At 46.5% G+C, this 21,142-nt stretch overlaps 1 protein-coding gene across 2 annotated transcripts in view; it reads left to right on the top strand.

Moving 5' to 3' along the window:
* The window catches only part of B4GALT4 (UDP-Gal:betaGlcNAc beta 1,4- galactosyltransferase, polypeptide 4), a 49,296-nt gene that overhangs the window by 23,793 nt on the left and 4,361 nt on the right, over window positions 1–21,142 (top strand). For both annotated transcript variants that reach the window (XM_015406129.1, XM_015406130.1), the window contains 4 exons: window positions 4,257–4,698; window positions 6,001–6,233; window positions 12,143–12,330; window positions 16,960–17,082. In XM_015406129.1, coding sequence (XP_015261615.1) covers window positions 4,413–4,698; window positions 6,001–6,233; window positions 12,143–12,330; window positions 16,960–17,082 — 830 coding nt within the window. In that variant the 5' untranslated portion in view covers window positions 4,257–4,412. The remainder of the gene's footprint in view (window positions 1–4,256; window positions 4,699–6,000; window positions 6,234–12,142; window positions 12,331–16,959; window positions 17,083–21,142) is intronic.

Consider the following 21,142-nt stretch of genomic DNA (forward strand, 5'->3'; position numbering starts at 1 on the left):
CCGCTCACCTTCCAAGTGGCAGCGGCGGTCGCAGAGCGTTCCCTGCGCATGCGCAGGGGATGCTCTGTGAGTTTCGGGGGGGATGTTTAAATCCCCCGATGTTTTTTCCCCAGATTTAGGATTTTTGTGCACACGTGGGGACCGCCCCACGTGCGCACAAACCTCTCCCTCCCCCCCAGGTCCCCCCAATGTGCGGATTTAAGCATCTGCACACCAGAGGGCGACTTGAGAATTAGATATATAGATAGATGAGACAATTCAGACTGCTCTGTAAGCGGAGGTCTTTGCACCCAGAGAAATGTCGTCAGGATCCAACCTATTGTTACTGTGCGTATATCAATGTGTCTAATTCTCAGTGTGGCCAAATCTGTGGATTCTTAAATCCAGTGACTGGAGCCATTAACAGACAAGACGGATCTTTCTGGAATCCTGAGAAAAGCCCCAGGTTTGCATAAAGATCTGGAATCTTAAAAACAAACACTGAGGTTTAACCCTTTCTCCCTCCAAATAGTAGAAGTGCCCTTTGTGGCTTATCCTAGGCAGCTGCAACAGTATTGCTGGTTGAAGCCTTGGTTTCTGGAAGTAAAAGGCGGAGGGGGGGAGAGACAGGGCCCTTTCCAGACCTGTTTTGGCCTTTGAGGATTGAATGATTGGTTCCAGGCCTAGGAGCAGGTGATTTGCTACCAAGTGACTGGGATGACTCACCAAGGCCTGTCTGCCAACCTATCTTTATCTCCTCCATCTTTAGCTTTCCTTCCTTCCCCACTCCTGGCAGACTTTCCCTGGGAAAACTCTGGCTGAGTTACACTGCGCCAGCTGTTAGGTTAGGGCCACTTGTGCACTGGGGAACCCGCGAAGACTTTTCAGGGGCACTCCTGTATTCCTTTCCCCCACACCATTTTTTCTTACCCTGTTCTGGGAGCCCCCATATCCCCACTATTTTCTGCTTTCCTTCTCATTTACCAAGTAATCTACATTTTATCTCCCCCCCCCCCAATCTTCAGATGTATTTATTATTCATTTACTATATTTTATACCCTGTGTTTCTCCATAATGTGGACCAAACTGGCTTATGTAATTCTCTTCCATTTTATGTAGGTTATGCTGTATGCGTGTGACTAGCCCAAGGTCACCCAGCAAGATACCATGGCAAGCAGGGATTTGAACCCAAGTCTCCAGATCCTAGTTCGAAACTCAAACCTTTACAACACAATAGCTTTTATGGGGTGGCTGCTGTTGAACAATAGCAGAGAAGGAGGCAGGAAAAAGTGGGAGGCTATGGGGTTTTCAGGAAAGAGAAAATAGTGGTGGAGTCCTTGTCGGTCACACACTTGTCATAGTCTAATTTTTATAATAGTTTTCAGTGGTCGGGATCTAGTGGTCACTTAATGGTGCTATCTGTAATCCTCATAAATGAAAACTAGTAGGTGTCAAATTGAGTCCTTTTTCAGATTCACCGGGAGTTATGGCATGAATCTGTGCTTCAGGTTTTCACTCTGGAGGATAAGAAAAGTAGAATTCAGCGCAGTAGTACTTTGCTGTGGAAGGGCTATTCTTGTGTTGTGCTTAAAAGTTTATGGATGCAACCTTCCTTCAGTTTTCATTTTGTTTTGATTTTTTGCAGGTATGGTGTGGATGACTGGAGAAGGCTGTAGATCTCAGCAAGTGACTTGAGGGGAGCTGGTGTTGTCCAATGGCAGGGCTTATGGGACTTTTTGAGCCTATGACTTCCCTCCCTTGCAGGCCATAGACTTGGAGCTTGGTCACTGATGTTCATTACTCTTTGCAGTCATTTGGAATGTACTAAGAAGTCGCCTTGGCCATCAGGCCAGGGTATGAGTGTGCATAACACAAGCCAAGGAGCTGCTGCCACTCTGTCTCCTCCCTTCCCCTGTTTTCCTCTTAATGTCTGTTTGAGCATAATCTGATCATGTGAGAATTGTGCATTGTTCCACTCTTCTCTTGCACCACTTGTGGTTAGCCAGAGCAGTGAGGTAATGCTGATGATGTCTTAAGCGCACGCTTGCTGAAGGAGGTGTAGGTTTGACAGATGCATGTTGGGTGCATCGGAGACCTCTAAGCCATTGAGAGACTATGTTTGGGCTTCATTCCCCCCTTCCAAAGTCTAAGATTAATTTTAGCATGTTGAAGTTGCTTCTGTTGTGATTGAAGTCGGTTTTTTTAACTAGGTTAGAGTGTTGATTTATGAAGAAGTCGCCTTGGCCATCAGGCCAGGGTATGAGTGTGCATAACACAAGGCATGAAGCTGCTGCCACTCTGTCTCCTCCCTTCCCCTGTCTTCCTCTGTTTGAGCACAATCTGATCATGTGAGAACTGTGCATTGTTCCACTCTTCTCTTGCACCACTTGTGGTTAGCCAGAGCAGTGAGGTAATGCTGATGATGTCTTAAGCGCACGCTTGCTGAAGGAGGTGTAGATTTGACAGATGCATGTTTGGGCTTCATTCCCCCCTCCCAAAGTCTAAGATTAATTTTAGCATGTTGAAGTTGCTTCTGTTGTGATTGAAGTCGGTTTTTTTAACTAGGTTAGAGTGTTGATTTAAGGTTACTTGTGTCTAATAAATATTCAGTTCTGTTAGATCCAGTAAAATACAATATTTGCATAGATTGTTCGGCATGTAAAATCCTAGTCTTCAAATTTGCGGATCTGGATTGTTCAGGCTGTGGAGCTTTTTGGTTTTGTTTCTGTCTCAATGGAATGGTTGGCATCCATACTGGATGGAGGGAGTGGGCAGTTTCCTGTAAACTAATGACAGTAGGGCAGGGGTTGACTTAAAGGGCAGTGTGAGTGGTAGAGCCCTGACCCGGATGGCCCAGGCTAGCCCAGTCTTGTCAGCTCTGAGAAGCTAAGCAGGATTGGTCCTGGTTAGTGCTTGGATGGGAGACCACCGTGGGGGGGCCTAGGGTTGCTCTGCAGAAACTACTTGTGGCTGTCTCTTGGCTTGGAAACCTTACGGGGTTGCTGTAAGTCAGCTGCGATTTGACAGCACTTTGGTCCACCACATAAGTGGCAGAAGCTTCCCCCCTTTGCTCAGTCTTCTCAAAATGGCCTCTTGAGTGTGTTTTTCCAGCATTGCTTTTAGTGGCTCCGAGAGGCCAGAAATAATTGCTCGCCGGGACAAAAGTGGCCTGGGATATAAAAGTGTACACTCTCTTCCAGCCCTCTTATCCCTCACTTTAAATAACTTTAAATCTTTCTTGTTTTATGGGCAATCAGCTGGCCCCATATAGTTCTGCTGGTGTCTCGTGTATCTGTGTTTTCATACTCATCTGTAAAGCTTTCAGGTGGTAATTTCTGAAAACGACCAGCTTTTCCTTTATCTAATCCAATTTCTGAGGCTATGTCGCTATATTGCATCGGGGTGCAGTAGACGTTTGTGGGACAAATCCACACATTTAAGAAGTGGTCTTCTCCTCCTTTCCCCTGTTAAGGAGGCAGCAGGTAAAATAGCCGCCTTCCAGCAGTTCACCACTGACCTTAACTCACGAAGCAGAAGGTGGGCTGAAGGAAGTGGTGTGGTAAGGAATAATATCGTGAAAGTTGCTTGGTAGCAGCACAAGGACCAATGCCTGGCCCTCCTGTGCCCCATGTTTCCTCACAGCATTTGCACAACAAGGCCATTCTCTGTACTTGGTGAATTATCTTGAGGTGAGGGAGTCTCAGTGCAGATGAGTGGGAGAAGTAGAAAATAACCTTTTTTCAAAAAGACTATGTTTTGGTATCTGATAACGACGGCGAGAATGGTGTATGCACAGTGTTGGAAACAAGAGAGAATACCGGAAATTACAGAATGGATACAAAAAGTGCTATTTATGGCTGAAATGGACAAAATAACAAGAAAACTGAACAGTAAAGATCAAGATTTTTTTGAAGAATGGAATGATTTAAAAGAATATTTAGAGAAAAACTGGGATGTAAAACAAAATTTATTATGTTTAGAACAATATTAGAGGGATGTTATCTTGAAACCGATAAATCGAAACGCGAAACTAAATTAAGAAAGAATAAGGAAAGAAGGGTAGAGCACTGCAGGAAGCCACTTGGAGGGGAGGGACGGAGGGGAACATGGGTATTTGTAAATTGAAAGAAAATGTTAAACGTGTTATTATATCCAAAAATAAAAATTTGTGGAATTAAAAAAAAAAGAAAATAACCTTTTTCCCCCCTGCCCTAGTCTCTGAACAGGTTGACCTTTCGTAATGCCTGTTTCTGTGTTTCTGTTTCTCGTTGAGCTAGAAAGCCATGTGTTCAGAAGCTGGAGGAGCCCCGTCAGAATGTGGCGCCACAGAACTCTGTGTGTTGTTTTGACTTCCCCACTCTCCTCAAAGTGTCCTGCTCCAGGGCTACATCGGGGTCTGTGCCGAGGGAGAAGCTTGTAACCCCGGAGGGGCCATGGGCTTGAGCTATGCCTGCCTTCACGTCTCCTCCAAGCTCAAGCTGCTGATGCTCTTCACTGCATGCATTTTAGTGGTGGGCTGGGCCACCTCCTGCTACCTGGTTGATGCTGTGCATGAAACACCACGAGCAAAAAGTGCAGAGGCAAGCTCCAGGAAACCAACCTCTAGTGCCGAAGAACAAAAGGAAGACCTGGATGGGCAAACCAGGCCTACTGTGAAGCTGCCAACTGTGAAGCTGCCCACCGCGAAGTCCCTTTGCCCTGCTCTGTCCCCCTACCTACGTAAGTGGCCCAGTTATTTTTTTGTTGTGAGTGGAAGATCTTGCTTGGTTTTAGACATCCAAGGGGTCAGAAGGCTGCAGGGTACATTACTTGTGGCTTGAGGTAGATTCAGGTTCAGCGTGGGCCTGAAACGTCATTAGCATTTGAAAATGACACTTTCTCCTTTCTGTGTTCTGCTTCTTGGTGTTGTCCTCCTTGGTGTTTGGATATGGCTCTTCTAATTGCTGTTCTACAGATTTATGCCCCATCTTTTCATCCAGTGATCCTTGAGGCATCTTATAAGCAACAGATTAAACCCAATGTCATAAGCACAGAATTAGTCAAGTAGCCCTCCTGGCTGGTGGCAGAAACAGGAGTTTCTTTTTATCCTGTCCACAGGCCCAGAGCAACCTGAGTGTTTCTTTTTGGTGTGTGTGTGTGGGGGGGGGTGTGAGCAGACACCTCACAGCTTGAGTGGTGACTGCGGGCCACACTGAGCTTCCATGGAAATGGTAGTGCCCCTAGGAAGGAGAGAGGCACCTTCTGTCTTTATCACCCTTTTGGAACCTGATCTATGTTGCTGGTGTGGCATGGGAACCCAAAGGCTGGATTGTGAACTGCCCTCTGGTGTAACAGTTGACTACCAGAATTGCATGGGGTTGGCTGGATCATATATCTGTGCGGCATCTCCCTGGGTGCCAGCAGCACTCATGCGGGAGCTTCCCACCCACAAGCCTGGCCATCTCATGGGCTTCCGTTATTCAGGCATTGCTGGAATGTTCACAGCCTGGGGAGATCCATGCCGTGCTGGTCGTGGAAGAACCTGCAGGGTTTCCTGCTGTTGCCAGCATTGCCTGCCAGCCTTATCTTTCTTTTCCACAGACACAACCTTTACACATTTATTTACTTTGTTTATAGCCCACTTTTCTCACTGGGACTCAAGGTCATTTAGAAGATACAGAAAACAATTCAAAGGTAGAAGACAGTCTTGTAAGAGCAAGATGGTACATACAACAGCAATTGACTACAAACCTAGTCCTTTATAAGGACCCCCTCCTGGACTCAAGTTTTGATCCTTTTATAAAAATGGTCTCCTGAAGATTTCCGGCAAATCTAATTGATTACCAGGGCTCCATACTCAAATGGCTTTGCTGCAAGTCGAGAAGTTCATAGATAGAACATCATGATGTCCTGTCCTCCCCCCTCCCCCTGCCGCCACAAAATACCAGCTTAATGCCAATTTCTTTAACTTAAATTAGCTGTTTGAAGCTTAAAGAATTCCAGTTTGCAGAAACGAGGCTGAACACTTGCCTTTTTCAATAGGGGGGCCCAGCAAGCTCACCTTTAGGGGCTCTCTCACCCTGGAAGAGGTGCAGAAGGAGAATCCTCGGGTGGCAAAGGGACGGCATCGCCCAGAGGACTGCTTAGCCCAGCAGCGAGTGGCCATCTTGATTCCACACCGTAATCGAGAGAGGCACCTGCTTTTCCTGCTGGAGCACCTTCACCCGTTCCTGCAACGGCAGCAGCTGGACTATGGCATCTTTGTGATTCACCAGGTGAGTCCATATAGAAAACACACCTGCTCTGCACCTAGGAAAGAGGGCCGCATCCAAATCTTGCTGCCTTGTTGGTATTCTTCCAGGCCGCCTGGGTGCATCTTTTGCCTGTTGTGCCTTTGTGTTCAGCTGGAGATCTGTATCCTGCCTAAGGCAAGCCCCAGATCTCTCTTGCCCAACTCTAATACAAATCTGTCTCAGTGTGTTACCAATGCTTACGGGTCCCTGTGAACATCAGTGCTGATGAGTTTCTTCTGCTGCAAAGCTTAAAGCAGATAAAATGAATTAAGCAAGCTGGTGGCAAATTAACTTCATGCGCTGTTGCTAAAGCATGGTTATTTCCAAAGCTGGTGGCCTTGAAAAAAGTGTGCCTGGCTCAAATAGTTGCTTGCTTGTGTCCTGGGGCTTGGTTTGTATTTATTTATTAGATTTTTTACCCCGCCCTTCCGGTTTAGGCTGGCTCAGGGGGGTTTACAACAGAATAAAACCAGACAATACAAAGCATAAAATCACATAGATTAAATATACATACAATATTAAAAACTCAGATATGGTAAGACATAATAAAGTGCTAGTAATTGAGTAGTATTTATGTAATAGTAGTTATGTAATAGTAGTACTAGTAATAGTAGTATTTATGCTGGACAATCATAGATTATATAGAATCACAGAGACACAGAGTTGGAAGGGGCCATACAGGCCATCTAGTCCAACCCCCCTGCTCAGTGCAGGATCAGCCTAGAGCATCCCTAACAAGTGTTTGTCCAGCTGCTGCTTCAAGACTGCCAGTGAGGGGGAGCTCACCACCTCCCTGGGCAGCTGATTCCACTGTTGAACAACTCTTACTGAGAAAAGCTTTTCCTAATATCCAGCCTAATTTCTTAACATTCCTGCCCTTAATTTAAACCCATTATTTTGAGTCCTATCCTCTGCTGCCAATAGGAACAGCTCCCTGCCCTCCTCTAAGCGACAGCCCTTCGAATACTTAAAGAGAGCAATCATGTGCCCCCCCCCCCAACCTCCTCTTTTCCAGACTGAACTTTCCCAAGCCCCTCAGTCTTTCCTCATAGGGCTTGGTCTCCAGGCCCCCGGTCATCCTCCTCACTCTCCTCTGTACCCACTCCATTCTGTCCACATCCTTTTCCTTCTTCCTGTGGCTACTTACAGTGAAACTTTCTCCTTGCCCTTTGCTTTCAAATGGGAGCTTTATTTGTTAAGGATAACACAAGAGAGCCCCTTACTCAATGGCAGAGCAGCTGTGTTGCACTGTGAAAGTCTCAAGCCACTATTTGAAGAAGAAGAAGAAGAGGAGGAGATTGGATTTATACCCCGCCCTTCACCACCCAAAGGTGTCTCAGAGCGGCTTACAAACTCCTTTCCCTTCCCCTCCCCACAACAGACACCCTGTGAGGTAGGTGGGGCTGAGAGAACTCTTGACAGAAACTGCTCTTTTTCAAGAACAGCTGTGCCAGAGTTATGGCTTGCCCAAGGTCATCCAGCCAGGTGCAAGTGGAGGAGTGGGGAATCAAACCCGGTTCTCCCAGATTAGAGTCCACGCACTTAACCACTACAGCAAACTGGCAAGCTGCATTAATCCTTGGCATTTCCAGCTTAAGGATCTCAAACACTGGGGATTAAGAGAAAGGGACAGAGAGAGACAGAGAGCGCACAGCCAAAATAGTGAGCTAGATGGGCCAACGTATTTGAGAATTCTGTCGCCTAGAGAGGAGGGGAAAAGAACTTTCACAACAAATCCTTTTCTCTCAACATCTGTTTTGTTACCTCTTTCGTAATTAAAATGTTTATACCCTCACCTTCCCCTTCCCTTTAGAGAGAGGCCGTGGCTCAGTGGTAGAGCATCTTCTTGGCATGCAGAAGGTTCCAGGTTCAATCCCTAGCATCTTCAGTTAAAAGTTGAGGTAGCAGGTAATGTGAGAGACCTCCACCTGAGACACTGGATAGCCACTGCCAGTCTGAGGAGATAATATAGATCTTAATGCATCAGTGGATTCACTATAACAAGGCTTCACGCGTGTTGTGGAAATTGGATTTTACAATAGGAGAACAATGATCCAATAAATTGGTTATCACAGTTAGGGAACAATGAAAGAATATATCTAAGAAACAATGCCGTATAAATGGGGGGGTTGCTTTAAATTTTCACAGTCAATGAAAGTTAGAAGCCTGTTACTGTTACAGAAGCTGTGCTTCCTGAAGAATTCTGTTTTTGCTCATCATTATGCCCACATTTTTTTAGGAAAATGCCCACCCTGAACAATTCTTTTATACATTCTGCAAAATGGCAGATGTGAGGGACCATACTTCTGAATCCCGTCAGTGATTACATACGAGTTATTGGCCTTGATAGATAAATGGGCCTTCCGGGCTCAGAGGCAGCTGGCAGCAGAATGACCACTTGTGGGGGCAAAACCAGTGGGGGAGGTCTCTGGCTTGCATGGCCCACTGTGAGAACTTTCAGGAAACATCTGGCTAACTGTTGTGAGAAACAGGATGCTGGAGTAGATGGACTTTTGGTCTCATCCAACTGGGCTGTCCTTATGTTTTTGCTATGAGAACAGAATCAGGAGTTATTCATTCACGTTGAAAAATCAAGGCTGGGAGGTCCCTTTTCATTTTCAGTCTGTGCTTCTCCTCGTCAGTTGAAGCTGATGAGGTGGAGATTCTGCAAGGCCCAAAAGGTTCCTCTTGTGCTTTACAGTCCATTATCAAAGGCGCAGCTTGGAATTCCCCTGAACTTTGGCAAATCCAAGTGAATCTTGTGGGCATGAGCAGGAGGCCATGCAGACACAAATTGGGTGACTTGGCATATTGAAATGAAATCTCTCTCTGGTCCCCAAGGATATACGTTCGGACCATTCTGAACAGAACTGTAGGTTGCAGCATCTGAGATGAAGAACGTTACTGGGCTGAGGTGCTGTGCAGCAGTGGTGAGGAAGGTCTGTTGATGGATGCCATCCAGAGCAACGTGTGAAACTCCTATATTAGGTTGTTCTGTCAAAGCCCGTCTTGCCTCCTCTGACTGGCAGCTACTGTCCAGGCTCTCAGATCAGAGAACTTTTGTATCAGATACTGCCTGATCCTTTTAGCTGGAGAGACCAAGGACTCTTTACTATGGTAAAGCTATGGTACCAGGCATGCAGAAGGCCCTGTGCTCATTTCTTGGCATCTTCAGGTAGAGGATCCGAAGATGCGTCTCTGTCTGGGATCCTGGAGGGTTGCTGTCAGCCAGAGTACTAAGCTAAATGGGCCACATAAAGCAGCTTCATAGGTTGGAAAGGAATGATAGCTGGGGTGAAAAAGAAGGGGGCTTAGAGTCAAAGTTGAGGCAAGACTGGTAGAAGGGGTTGCATTAGATTTTTTTTGTCCATCTTTTTTTGTGCAGCCGCTGAGACTAACGAAGAAGGGTGTGGCTGGCAGCCCAGCCCCGTGGAGCCTGAGTGGCAGGCGGGGACCTCTGGCGGCCTGACTGAAAGTAAAGACAAGACAGGCTGGAAGAGGCATCCTGATGCTGCTAGGAGGGTGGGAGAAGGACGGCCGGCTGGGTGGACTTAAAACTGGCTCAGGAACACTTGGGGGGGGGGCAAGGAGGACACAGCAGGGAGCACTCAAAACGACAGGGAGAGAGCAGTGCTGGGAACAAGAGTGGGGAGGAGCCAGCTCATGGATAAGAAGGCAGGGATGGCTGCTTACCAGGAGGCGGCGGCAGGGCTTCAGAGACCTAGAGGCAAAGGACTGTGGAGCAGCAGGGGAAGGGCTCTTAGAGGACAGGTGCCCTGCCCTCTTGGAGGAGGGAGGGAGGGAGGAAGCAGTGCGGCTGGTTGAGGGCAATGTGGCTTAAAGGTACTGCAGCCACAGCTGAGAGGACTCTCTGAGACCACTCTAGATGGACTCCATGAACAGGAGGCACATTAGACTGCAGGTGGGGCTCAAGGACATTAGGTATTAAGGCAGGCTGTGGGGCTGATAATCATGTGGGTGCTGGTTTGCTGGAGACTGTGTATAGTGTTTGCAAAGGCAAGGTTGCAGTGGCCAAGGAGGATTATGGGAGGGTGACACCAGCAGGAAGCTGGTGCTTGTTTGCTAGAGACTGTGAAGGGGAAGACATATATGTGTATAGTGTTTGCAAAGGCAAGGTTGCAGTGGCCAAGGAGGATTATGGGAGGGTGACACCAGCAGGAAGCTGGTAACGTCACAAAGGGAAACTTCATTTCCAGGGACAAGATCTAACTCTACATTTGTTAATTGTAGGAACTTGCATGTAAACTCAGTTTTGATTTTAAATTGACCATTTGCTGTCTTGGTCTGTACCTGCTGTCCTAGTAACAATATATACATGTTGACTTCTTTAAAACACAAGCAGTGAATGACCTGGCATTAATTTTTGTTTGTTGGGATTTGGTTTAATAAACCAGCTTTGTAATAAGCAGTGAACGTGACACCTTTTTCCAGGAAGACTTTTATTCATGTCCTGTTTGGCCTGACAATTGCTGGTCAGGACATGTTCTGAATGCTTTGGAGAATTTGTGTTTCTACCATCATTCTCAAGCATTACCAGGCTTTTGAAATGGGCAGCTAGGTTGAAAGTGTGGTCACAAGCTCTCAAAAAGAGAATGTTGTCATTGTTTTCATTAGAATGACTTACAGAAGAATGAACAATATAGACTTAGGTGTATCAGAAGGGTATGTATAATAGGCCACTTTGCTTTTATTGTTTGTTTTTTTAATGCAAGTTTCATGATGTATTATAATGAAAGGAAAGATACTATCTTCCTGTTATTTTTACATTTCTTTTTCAAATGGAATGCTTGTATTGATCGCGGGATTGAGAGATTCTCCTTCCCACGTGCTGTTGTTAATACTGGATGCTTTTAAACGGAATGAATTTATATCTTTGTTAATCTTAGAGCTGTTAATGCCTAGTATTTTTTCTAAAAGGTCAAATCCTGTCTCTTCCTCCACATGCAGCTGCTGGTTTGACCTTGGGTCAGTCGTAAGTCCTTTCAGAGCTGTTCTCTTGAGGGCAGTTCTCGAGAGAGCTCTCTCAGCCCCACCTACCTCACAGGCAGTGTTCCCTCTAAGTTGAGTTAGTGCGAGCTAGCTCACAGTTTTTTAGCCTCTGGGTCACACATTTTTGCCTTGGCTCAGGAAGGATGGCTCCAGAGCAAACTGATTTATGCAGTAGCCAAATCGCTCGCTCACAACTTGAATGCCAGTAGCTCACAAAGTAGAATTTTTGCTCAAAAGACTCCACAGCTTAGAGGGAACATTGCTCACAGGGTGTCTGTTGTGGGGAGGGGAAGGGAAAGGAGATTGTAACTGCTCTGAAACTCCTTTGGGTAGTGAAGGGTGGGGTATAAATCCAATCTCCTCCTCCTCCTTCTCGTTGTGCCTGACTTTGCATAAGCCAGTCGACAGAGAATGGGCAAGCCCTGAGAGGTCTAAGCAGTCAATACCCTGTCCTTGCAAGGGAACACCTTTGTGCAGAAGTAGCCGTCAGCACACGTGGGCAGTGCACATCCACTTGCCCATCTCCATTCACACTTCAGCACCCATAGAGGCCTTTGTTACTCACCTGGCAGTGTACACCCTTATCCAGAGAACTTCAAGTTGATTTGTACAGCTGACTGCCTGAGACTGGATCTGGCCTGGAGCCCAAGCCCTTTAAAAATGATTTATCTAGTTAAGACATGTCTGTCCTACCTCATTTAATCACCCCACAGGTCCTGCTTTTTCAGTTGCTGTGTCTGGATACAATTGCTGTGAGGTGGGAGGGATCCAGTAAATATGTTTGATGAGGACAGGATCTTGGCAAAAGGCTTTCCGAGTCTGACGGGCATGCCGTGTATCAGTTCCACCTTTTTTGTTGCTGGTGTTGTCGTTGTTTGCAGGCTGGCGATGCCAAGTTTAACAGAGCGAAGCTGCTGAACGTCGGCTACTTGGAAGCCCTGAAGGAGGAGAACTGGGATTGCTTCATATTCCACGACGTGGATCTGGTGCCAGAGAACGACTATAACATTTACATGTGCGGCAGTCAGCCAAAGCACCTGGTAGTGGGCAGGAACAGCACAGGGTACAGGTAGGCGAGGCAAGGGTGGCAGATAGCATTGGCATCTTTTGAAGGAGAGTCAGTTCCCATGCAACTTCTTCATGTATAAACTGTTGAGGTTTATATCATGCTCTCCTGTGCTTCCTTCCGTTGTGTTGGAGAGCTTTGCTGGTATCTACTTACTTTCATCGCACTTTGGTGCTAAAGCCAGTTCCGTAAATTAAAGTCAGATATGGAAATTCTGTGTAGAAGTTCCTTGGGGTGAGGATTCTAAGCCAGGACAGATCCTGGTGAGGTGGTGAAGCACTTGGCAAATCCTTGCCTTCCCTTTCACGGGCACTTGGAAACTGGAGGGAGGGGCACACCCAGCTGAAGCGGGATCTATTTAAGACGTGTGAATAATCATTATTTTAATCTAACCATACAGAGTTCTTTCAGAGGGTATTTTCTCTAATGGGGAACTGGCGTTCTAACCTGACTTTTAATAAGACTAGGAGTGTGGTGGTTCGGAATAAATATCCTGGTTTCCTGGCTTGTGGTCAAGCAAAGTTTTGCCTGTTTCTCCCCACCCCCAATAAAATTAATGTGCTGAGTTCTCAGATGCCTTTCACTGAATCAGTCCACTGATCTATAAAGGCCAGTATGTCTGTTCAGACCAGCAGCAGCTCTGCATAGTCTCAGACAGAGGCCTTTCGTGTCACCTCCTATCTGATCCTTTCACCTGGAGATGCTGGGGTTTGGACCCGAGACCTTCTGCCTACCAAGCATATACTCTGCCATTGAACCCTGCCCCCCCCCCGGTGTATTCTTTTATTGGCACTTCTGCTGCCCCGTAAGTCGAAAACCACAGCAAAGTTCTGTGATGCCACTGTGCAGCCGTGGGAACATAAACAACACTGTGACTCTTCCTGCTCTCCTCTTCTCTTCCTCCTTTCCGAGTGGCTTGCACAACTGTGCAGTTGCGGTGGGAGCTGCTTTTTTGATCTCTCTGCACAATTGGCCCGACACAAAATGGGATGTATGCTTGTTACATCGTTTCTTTCAAGAGGGGAATGCACTGGCCAAGGTTGAACTGCTTGTTATCTTGTTTATATTTTAAGTCTCTGCTGCTTTTCCCATTGGTTTAATAGAAATCTCTCACCCGCCCGGGCTGTGTCCCAAGGGCACTGGTTTGTTTCAGTGAAAAGCCGTGGCTTGGCAAGGGAGAGGTCTTTCTTGCTTTATTTGCAGAAAGCTCCAGGTTCAGTCCCTGGCATCTCCAGTTTTAAAAAAGAGGATGTCAGGCAGAAAGTGTTAAGAAAAGACCTTTATCTGCCCGAGATCCCGGAGAGCTGCTGCCAGTCAGAGCAGAGGGGACAGAGGCCAGCGAGATGAACTGAGTGAAGGAGGCCAGACAGTGTCTAACCTTATCCTTTGTTTGAGTCCAGTGGCACCTTTAAGACATCTGGAGAAGTGCGAGTGTGCAGGAAAGCTCATACCTTGAATGAAACTTTGTTGGTCTTCAAGGTGCCCAACTGGACTCAAACTTTGATCTGCTGCACGAGACCGAACACGGCTACCCCGCCTGGATCTTCTCCTTTGTTGATCAGCTCAGCCACCCTTGCCCTTTATATCCACAGCACTTGAGGAATAATGACTTTTGGCCAAGGTTTACGAGCCTTTAGCTGATAAGGAGCAGATTGGAGGTACCTCTTATTTGTGCAGCACACATTCTCTCTTTTAATTTATTAGGAGTGTTGAAGCCAGAGATAAGATCATTCTGAGAACATTGGTGCTGCAGCTGGCAAGGAAATTATCCCCTGGCAGTCAGTTTAGGGCCAAGCTAGAGGGCCCCCACCCCACCCCATACTTTATTTACTCTGATCTGGCTGAGGCTATAAACGGCTTGTCTTGTGAAAGAGCAGAAGGCAGCAGGAAACATGTGGATGATGCAACCAGATGATCCCGATGGTGTCCTTCCTGAATTTCTCTAGAGCCAGTTTGGTGTAGTGGTTAAGTGCGCAGACTCTAATCTGGGAGAACTGGGTTTGATTCCCCACTCCTCCATTTGCAGCTGCTGGATGACCTTGGACAAGCCATAGTTCTGTCAGAGCTGTTCTCTCAAGGACAGTTCTGGAAAGAGCTCTCTCTCAGCCCCACCTACCTCACAGGGTGTCTGTTGTGGGGAGGGGAAGGGAAAGGAGTTTGTAAGCCACTCTGAGTAAAGGGCAGGGTATAAATCCAATCTCCACCTCCTCCTCCTCCTTCAAGGGCTAAAAGGCCCTTGTATACTAGGAGCCCAGGAACGCATGGATTCAGCTGGTGGGCTTCTTCAAACTGTCCTTGATGCTACTTGTTGCCTATCACTGCTCTGAAGAGCAAGCCCTTAAACTGTGTTCCCATTTAGACGCTTTAGGGTGCTTCCAGGGGGAGGTTTCCTTCCTGCAGATGACCTGGAAGCCAGCATTGGGTATTCACAGTGGTTTTCCAGCCTTCTATAAGATTTGGAGGTTTCTTTGCTTGATCGTTGCAAGTCTGGGTCGTAATTTGACAAAGTGGGCTGACTGACCAGTGGGAAACACACAGAATCATTACTCGATCATAAATGGAAATGATTTATTAAGCACAGTGTACAGTCCAGCAAATGAAGTAGCACCAAAACAATAAAAAGGTACAAAAAGACATGAAAGCAAGAGCAGTAGAAAAATGTGCAAACTTCCAGTGCATTTCAGGTGGCAAAGCAATTAAAAACACCATAGATGAAATATAAAAATGAAAAATGTCAAATTAAAAGAAATTATGGACCAATAATAAAAAAAATTCAAGGACCAATCATAATTGATTACATAAGAAGAAACTGTGCGATAACCTGAACTCCCAATTGCTCCATCCCTTCTAGTTAAAAGGTAAGGCCTGTAAGTTACCCTGTAACTCTAAAGCACTTTGCATAGCTTTTCTTAGTTTTCAGAGGGAATCCTTGAAAACAAAATCGAGACGAAGCAAAGCAATAGATTACTATGAAATAATGGAAAGAAAAGATGGGAAGAAGCAAAACATGCAGGATAGCATAAAAAGTGTGTTTGTGTGGGGAAGGACTAGATTTGGTTTAGGGGAAAGTTTTGGAACTTCAGAGAAGAAAGTCTGGTCCTTTCATACAGTTCTTCATTGATCAGAGGCAGCCCGTCCCATTCTTAGGAGAAATGAGCCCCCCCCCGCATATCTAATTATTCATATGTATTAAAGGTAAAGGTAAATGTTCCCTTGCTTGAAAGCCAGTCAAATCCGACTCTAGGGTTGCGGTGCTCATTTCTGTTTCAAAGCCAAAGAGCCAGCGCTGTCCGAAGACATTTCCGTGGTCATGTGGCCGGCATGACTAAACACCAAGGTGCACGGAACGCTGTTACCTTCCCACCAAAGTGGTACCTATTTCTCTACTTGCAATTTCTTGCTTTCGAACTGCTAGGTTGGCAGGAGCTGGAACTAGAGACGGGAGCTCACTCCGTCTTGCGGCACTCGGGTCTCGAACTGCTGAACTACTGACCTTCCACAGCCACCGCAGCTCCTCAAATGTATTACCCAATTCCTTTTGTGGCTCAACATAACATAACCAGTATCTTTCAAGAAAGCTTCCTTTCTACCCTGACCTGGATAGCCCAGGCAAGCCCAATCTCATCAGATCTTGGAAGCTAAGCGGGGTCAACTCTGGCAAGTACTTGGAAGGGAGACCTCCTTGGAATACCAGCAGTCGGGAGGACAGGGCAGGCTTTATTCAGCCACCTCTCTGAATATCTTCCAGGCCCCCAGTAGGGGTCAGTCACCAGAGGTTGCTATGACTTCCAGGTGCACACACCATCAGGCACCAGAGGTAACCATGATTTCCAGGTACATGTGCACACACACTCACATACACACATATGAGAAATACAAAAAAAATACAAAAAACATAAAAGAAAGCTCCCATTCTCTTTCGCTTTCATCAAAGGAACCCTTTCAGTTGTCTATCCCGTCTCTATCAGTACACAGAAGTGTGTTCAAGGCTGTTGGCTTATATAAGCCACTTTATTTTTTTAGGTTTATATACGAGTGGAGACATGTCACCTCTGTCTTTTCATTAAGCAAAGTGTTGAATTATTGCCTTTGCTGCATCTCTGAGCTCCTGAGGTGGCATGGTTAGGCTGGTTCCCCTTAAGGAAGATTCTTTTGGTCCCAGGCCAAACTCAAAGTTCTTCAGAGTAATCAGACTGGACTTCTTTGGGGTTCAAGGATCAGAGTAACACCTGTCATGACTTTAAACCACTGTGTTTTGGGAGGTGTGTGCTTGGTTGCAGGACAACCTAAAGACACAACCTTGGAAATTAAAAGAAAGTGGCTTTTTGTGCTGGAGTTTAAAAATAGCCCATGTGGCCCGGGAGGGATTCTGTGATGTGCTTCTTGCACAAAGTGATGTCTTTGAGGTTCTAGAGCTGGTGCCAAGTGGATCTTCCGGGTAAGGTGCAGTGTCTCAAGAGGCCCTTGGAAGCAGATTCATACAAGGTTTTCTTCCTCTCAGAGGTACGTAGGTAGGTAGGTTTGGAGTTCAATCAGATAATGTGTTTCTGATAAAAATAATGTGTATTCTGGTTTCTTGTCACTTAAAGAACTCTTCTCCTCCACCCCCCACCGCCCGCCCATGTGTTCCAGGTTGCGTTACCAAGGATACTTTGGAGGTGTAACTGCTCTAACAAGGGAGCAGTTTTCCAAAGTGAATGGCTTCTCTAACAACTACTGGGGCTGGGGAGGAGAAGATGATGACCTCCGGCTCAGGTAATTAAATGCCTTAGGGGGAGTGGGTGGCCTTTTCTGTAATGACTCAAGGGTGGCTTAAGGTGAATGGTGAAGAAGAAGGAGTTTAGGCTGTTTGAAGATGAGAAGGTGTGGGATTTGACAAGTTCTCTAATGAAGGGCATCAGTCTCCCTCTATAAAAAGTACAGCCTATAGAAAGGAACATTGACTTGAAGGAGATGGGCCAGGTGAGGTGGTTAGTCTTGCGGCTTCTCATTTGACCCCAGAGCTAGCAAGCAGAAACCTCTCATTCTTTATCTAAATGCCAAGGTGCAAAAATAAACTGTTTAAAGAATTTTTCTCCTTTGCACTTGGAGTTTTTTCTTTAGGGATATTCCTGTTAATACTGCTTTTTCTTAACACTTTAGTAATGCTTGTCATACCAAGCAATATCCTGGTATAATAGAGGCAGGTGGAGCTCTCTTTGACCTTAGAAGGCAGATCAGTATTTGAATTTGTACCGGTTATGCCCTTGAGTGCAAGAGTTGGTGAGCATGCCAGCCACCAAAGAAATGGGGGGGGGGGAGGATTTGGATAGGAAGAAGTCTAAAATTGGCAGGGCGTTCAAAATGGTACAGGTAAGTCAAAGGGGGATGGGATGTGCACAAATCATTTCAATTCTGTATTGGAACAAGTATGATTTTAATAAAATATTGTGAGTGTTGTTGTTCCAGAAATATTGAAACAATATTCCTGATACTTTATTAAAAATAATCCTGACTCTCCCATGTGGAATTAAGAAGGGAGGTAGAGAAAGGGCCATTTTTTTCCAGTGGGTAGAAGAACCTGACCTCCCCATTGAAAATAATGGCCCTTTAAGGTTTACGGGCAGATGTGCTGCTAACCAGCTGGGAAGCAGTCCCTCCTCCTTTGCTGTTCCTACCTCCTCAATAGGATTCCTGATTTCAATATTGTCAGGAATGGCAACATTGGAATTGGCAGCTGTGCTGGTAAAGCAGGAGCCGATCTGATACCTGAAATGCTGGGCATTTTATTGGTTCAGTAATATCTGCCTCCACATCCCTAGTCATAGACACCCTCTTGAAGCTCATCCAGCATGTGTGCTTTGTAGGATAAGAAGCACAATTGACCAGCCATTTGACTTACCAGTTTTGAGTGCCAGTAAAAACATGGCTGTCCTTCAGAACATAAAGCAATGTGATCTGAAGGCTGCAGTGACAGTTGTGTAGTCCTCACGGGTCAGCCGTAGTATCTGGAAAGGCTCACAGAATGAGGATCATAAGAAGTTCTTTCTATTCATTATTGGGTCAGGTAGACTGCACTTAGCACAAGGCTGTGCACTTGGAGGAAACTGTGTAAGGGCTCAATAGTGCAGCTGTTTTGGTCCCCAGGATGTCTGAATGCTAACTTCTGAAGCAGATAAGTTGCACATCTTCATAAACTTTTAATCAAGGGAATGGTAAGGGCGTAATTAGTGTTCCATCCCTCTTCACTAGATATTTTTTAGTTGATGTTCTAGCAAATTTAAAATACTGGGGCTCATGTAAAGTGAGTATTGTCAAGTCGGATTTCTATAAAGTGGATATTGACGTAAAGTGAGTATTGTCAGGTCTGATTTCCGGATAGCCTGCTGTTCTTCCATTCAGGAAACTGGCTTGCCACCTGAGCTGGCAATTTAATTGGCACTGTGCCTTTTCCTTACAGAAACAATTTATTGCACCCCTAGAGAGCTTGTCCATTCTGTTTGTCCTCCTCCCTGAAAATCAACACAGCTGCCATATGCAAGAACACAAATAGTGCAAACTTGATGAAACCCACAGATAGGAGCATTGTGGGTTGTTTTTTTTCCTGGCAAAGCAAGGAGCATGTTGGGGACATGGTGATGAATTGATGACACCAAGGTTCTATAACAATTGCTCAACCGTCCCTTTGCGTTGAATTTATGGCTGCTTGCTAAACCAGCCTGCTGCCTGGTGCTGCAGGAATAGTTTGATAATGGATCATACTGGTCTGCAGTATTCTTTCCCGGTCCATGGTCTGTTTGCTCAGTTTGTGCATTTGTGTTTTCGATGGACCACCCACGGACCACCATGGTTTTGCGGAGTTCCATTTGGTCCATGTGTGTGGTCTGTGGGCCAGACAGCCCAATGCAGAGGCATTAAGTGTCAAGGCAACTGGGGTGGTGGTGGACTTCTACAGCCCTTCTGCAGCCGTGGAAACACCAATAGTGGTCCTCTGGAGCTTGACAGGTAGCTCTGACTGCCAATAAGAGAGCTCCCATTCTGCTCTTTGGGAGCAGACTGGATATATACCCAGCTCATAGGCAGTTCTGTTTACTTTGTAGCAGGCAGTCAGGAGGAGAGGATCAGAAAAGTTAGAGAGAAGAATTTAGACAGGCAGAGACTAGGAAGGGGGCTGGACGGGACTGTAGTCATCCTCATCAGTGTGAACTCATGGCTCTGAGCCGCCACCACCTGTCCTCCAGCTCACGTCAGGGCAGGAGGGCAAAGCTACTGGGGCTCCTTAGGGAGTGTCCCCACTCCACCTGGGTGGGATTTTTCGACACCTGTTCCCAGCTGGGGTGGTGTTGTGCATGGTCTCAGGGCTCTGAGCCACCACCAGTCCTCCCGCTCATGTCAGAGTGGGAGGACAAAGCTACTGGGGGTTTTGTGAGCACTTTCCTGGGGGCACCTGTTTTGGCAGTCGTCACTCAGCCCCACCACGGGCAATCCTCACCAAACTTGGAGGGCAGCTAGAGGGGCATACCAGGGAGATGCTCTGTGAGTTTGATGCCTTTAGCTTGCAAGGGGTCTGTTCGAGGCACTCCTGAACCTCTGGCTGTGATTTCCACAGAGAGCACTTTCCTGTGGGCACCTGCTTTGGGGGGCTGTAACTCGGCCCCCCTAAATCCAGTCTTCACCAAACTTGGAGGTCAGGTAGAGGAGAGTCAGCTGGAAACTCACAAGTTTGGTGTCTCTTGCCTGTGGGGGGGGGGGCATTCTACCACTTCCTGAACTCACATACCACAAACCCGTTCATTAAATTGAAAGGTGCGTAGTGGTTTGTCGTTCGTGAAGCCCATGAACCTACACGAACCTCCATTTATTTGTTCCATGCCCATCCCTAGCTAGAACTTTTCCAGGGAATATATCATTCCACTCTTTGACACAGACTTTACCCAGAAAAAGATCTCAGTGCTGCATTTTTCAATTCATCCAGAAGAGGGTAGCAATTTCCATTGACCAGCTGGCAGGGGAAGTCACTGTCTTTTCATTTTGCCTTTTTGTCTGTTAGGCAAATTGCCCTTCACACATATTCTAAATGTAAAGAGCCTTAAGGTACAGATAACAGTGCAAGGATTGCACTCTTCTGCGGTTCTCATCAGAACGAAGCCTCAGGCTGCCCTCTGACAACACTCTGCCAGGGAAACTTGACCGTGGGTTTTGGGCCAGTCACATATTCTTAGCTTATCCTACCCCGCAGGGTTGTTTATGAGGATAAGATGAAGGAGAGAAGAGCCATGCTGTTAACTGCTTTGGGTCTCCAGTGGGGAGAAAAGAAAAAGAACATGCCATCAAGCTGCAACCGACTCATGGCGACCCCAGACAGAGGTGGTTTGCCATTGCTTTCCTCTGCATAGCAACCCCAGTCTTCCTTATGCTCACTGTGGCCGACCCTGCTTAGCTTCCAATCTCTGACAAGCCTGGGCTAAGCTGGGCTCTTTGGGCTGCTGCTTTGAAAGAAAGCAGGATATAAATATCTAATATTTTATTCCTGAGCTATAACCATTTTGTGTACTAGCTGCGGTGGCTCAAGTGGTTCAGACACTGAACTGCAGGCTGTGGAAGGTCGGTAGTTCAGCAGTTCGAGACCTGGGTGCCACATGACGGAGTGAGCCCCCGTCTCTAGTCCCAGCTCCTGCCAACCTAGCAGTTCGAAAGCAAGAAATTGCAAGTAGATAAATAGGTACCACTTCGGTGGGAAGGTAACAGCGTTCCGTGCGCCTTGGTGTTTAGTCATGCTGGCCACATGACCACGGAAACGTTTTCGGACAGCGCTGGCTCTTTGGCTTTGAAACGG

Source organism: Gekko japonicus, unplaced genomic scaffold (genome assembly GCF_001447785.1).
Source record: "Gekko japonicus isolate JY-2015 unplaced genomic scaffold, Gekko_japonicus_V1.1 scaffold919, whole genome shotgun sequence".
NCBI classification, from domain to species: Eukaryota; Metazoa; Chordata; class Lepidosauria; order Squamata; family Gekkonidae; genus Gekko; species Gekko japonicus.